Source organism: Cibotium barometz, chromosome 5 (genome assembly GCF_041138505.1).
Source record: "Cibotium barometz isolate CiBa-2024 chromosome 5, ASM4113850v1, whole genome shotgun sequence".
NCBI lineage: Eukaryota > Viridiplantae > Streptophyta > Polypodiopsida > Cyatheales > Cibotiaceae > Cibotium > Cibotium barometz.
In genome coordinates, this window is record NC_141050.1 from 50,527,494 (window position 1) to 50,530,408 (window position 2,915).

At 45.5% G+C, this 2,915-nt stretch overlaps 1 protein-coding gene across 1 annotated transcript; it reads right to left on the reverse strand.

The window, feature by feature from the left end:
- Nucleotides 1-97: 97 nt before the first annotated feature.
- On the reverse strand, nucleotides 98-2,366 carry LOC147638608 (uncharacterized). The gene has a single exon (XM_086798525.1). The coding sequence runs from the start codon at nucleotides 2,129-2,131 to the stop codon at nucleotides 722-724; it is 1,410 nt and encodes a 469-aa protein (XP_086654651.1). The 5' UTR covers nucleotides 2,132-2,366; the 3' UTR covers nucleotides 98-721.
- Nucleotides 2,367-2,915: the final 549 nt, after the last annotated feature.

The following is a 2,915-nucleotide window of genomic DNA, read 5'->3' on the forward strand; positions in this document are numbered from 1 at the left end:
GTTGTCCTGACTCAGAATAAAAAACAAGAAATTGGGTTTATCTAAACCACTTGCTTGTCTTTGCTTCATAATACCATACTTCTAGAGAGACATGGAATGACACTTGAGAAAGCTAAGATCATTGTTGATTATTTTGTAAAACAAGCCAATACATGACTTGCTATAGAGTTCATCCAACTTGAAAAAGAAGAAATATATATGTCCTAAGGGATTTTGAATTGCAATTTATGGAAGGGGTACATTGATCAAAGTACCCAATAAATGGGCTCTACATGGATGATATGCAAATACACAATTTCAAATCTACTAGATCCATAGCCGGGTGGATGAAATGAAGTAGCTAATTAGCTTCCTTCCCCAATATATGTTTGGCTTGCAAGCAAGCTTCTCCTGCACTCCTAGCGTTTTGTAGATTGGGATGAAGGCCTTAAAAAACCAAGTCATTTCTTGTTAATCCAAATGAAGTTGGATAGCCCACCACCTTAACATTGTAAACCAAATGAAGTTCGATAGCCCACACCTTAACATTGTCAACATTTGTTCTAATGTATGAGAACCACCACCACCCAAAGGTCTATGTAGCAACGGGTGAGACGCACTTGTTTGGCCATCTTGTGCTTATAGATAGGTATAGATATCCATCCAAACTCGCGTCTCACTACATCTGGCCGGGCGCGAGAGGCTGCCCGCTGTGTGAAACATCCCAAAGGTGGCAAAGACATTACCAGGCTTGTTGTTGGAGAGCTCTGGAGTCCGCCATGGTGGTGGTGGCCGAGAAGGTGCCGCCCAGGCAACCAAGGAGGCTTTGGCGGTAGGGCAAGAAGGTTTTCTTTCTGAGCTCCTCTGAGTGGGCCTTCTGCTGCTTGTAGTGGAGCGCGTGGGGGGACATGGGCAGCCTCGGGGGAGATCTCGTGGGCGATGGCCGGCCAGCAGCTAGTGTGGGATGAGCGGGTGATCGCGGAGGGGATGCTGCAGGACTGATGGGGGCACTTTTGCTTAATCCAGCTGTTAAATAATAAGGCTTCGGAGAGATAATTAAAGTAGATGTAGATTCCCTTGGCGAATTGAATTTAGGGCTTGCGTGACGATCTGCCCTTGAGCTCGGAACAGTCCTCCGCAGAAGATCCTTGAACGCCCACTTCTTATAACTATTAGTGCTGCGCTTTTTAATACTCTTGCTAATTGTGGCTGCCTGATCCATACCCATAGATTTGGGCTGATCACACTCTTCAGTTGCATCCACTGGGTGTACTGCAGATAATCCATTCGTTGGTGATGCTAAGTAGGAATTAGGCTCTAATCCGCCTGCTAAGTGCGCCTGCTTCTGCATCATTATTGGGGAAAGCTCCAAATCTCGCCTTTCCAACACAGCACTCTTGCCCTTTCTCTGATCATTATTAACAGCCCATGATGATGAAATTTGTCGGCTTAGGCGTTGCTTAACAAGCTTGCCCCATTGCTTCTTCTGCAAATCGGCCGGCGTCTGAGGAGCTGAAGACGGTAAGTAGAAATCAAAATCGTGGCCTTTGTGATCACCGCTCATTTCTTCAGCCATGAGCTGCCTCACAGAGGGTGAAGGAGGACCTGAAGGTTGCTGCCTCTCTTTAATCACAGGAGAATGAGGAGGAGAAGAAGGAGCTGAAGGTTCCTGCTTTGCGTTAATAACAGGAGGAGAATAAGGAGGAGAAGCAGGAAGAGGGACGCTGAGTTGCTGCGCAGTCACCTCTAATCGCCCATCAGTATTAGAGAGGCTGCCCCAAAAATTAGCGGCGGATGGGCAGATTAGCTTAGGAGAAACAGGAGGATCATCATTAATCTCCGATAAACACCAAGAATCAAACTCAAAGTCGGAGCCTGAGCTGAGGGAGGAGCTGGCATTGGTACTCCTAGCTGATCTGGACACTTGTGATGATGATGGTGGTGGTAGTGTACCCTTGTCTAGATTAGGTGCTAATTGCAAGCTAATCTTGTTGTTTAGCAGGTCGGGGAATGCAAATTGGGTGGCGGGGCTCGTTGCAGAAGAAGAAGAAGGGGGGGGCGAGCTTGGTAAGATGGAGCTGCTCCATTGTTGATGATGATCCAAGCGAAGATGGTTGCTCTCTGAACTGATTGTGTGGTAGCGACTCATCATTTGGGGATGAAAAGCAAACGAAAGGGATGAAGAAGGAGATCAAAAGCAGGGGGATCTTAGGAGAGGCTAAGGTCTGAAGGATGAGGTTTAATGAAGGAATTAGACAAAAAAAACCCGAGATGAAGGGCAAACAAATTAAGACAAGAAGAAGCAGCAGAAGCAAACAAGACGTGAGGGGTTATTAATGGGGGGATTATATTATGAGAGGGATAAGCGTGCGGGGACTGCTTCCGTGCGTGTGGAAAAGGGAGTTTTTTTTTTTGGGTTTTTCTTACAGCGCAACGCGTTGACTCGTGCAACGCCAGCGCCGCCGCCCGCCCCGCGCTCGCAAAACGAGTCCAACTTTTGTGGCCAACGAGAATATATCCAAGAAATCACGCAAGCCTAAGGTTCTCCTTGTTTATTCTATTTGAAACAATAATTTGTATAAAGTCCTCTCCTCCAGCATTTTAAAAACAAAATATCAAAATGTTTCATTTCTATACCACCACCCACGACGGTCTCTTTCTCTCTCTCTTTTTATTATTTAAATTATCAATTTTATACGAACTCCGCACCCTGAGTTTCTCGAAGGGCAACCCCCTTTTTGACCCGTTTTTCGTAAAGAAATTTCAAAGGAATCTCTATCATCTAGAAGACGATGTCTTCTCAAACGCAACATAGGGTTTCGAAGATGTCTTCTCAAATGCAAACTTATGAGAAAAGTAAAATCTGCGTATAACTTCTTCGTTGTTTATAATGTGCTGCTATTCACCACCCCCAGTTTATTATTGTTATCCCCATG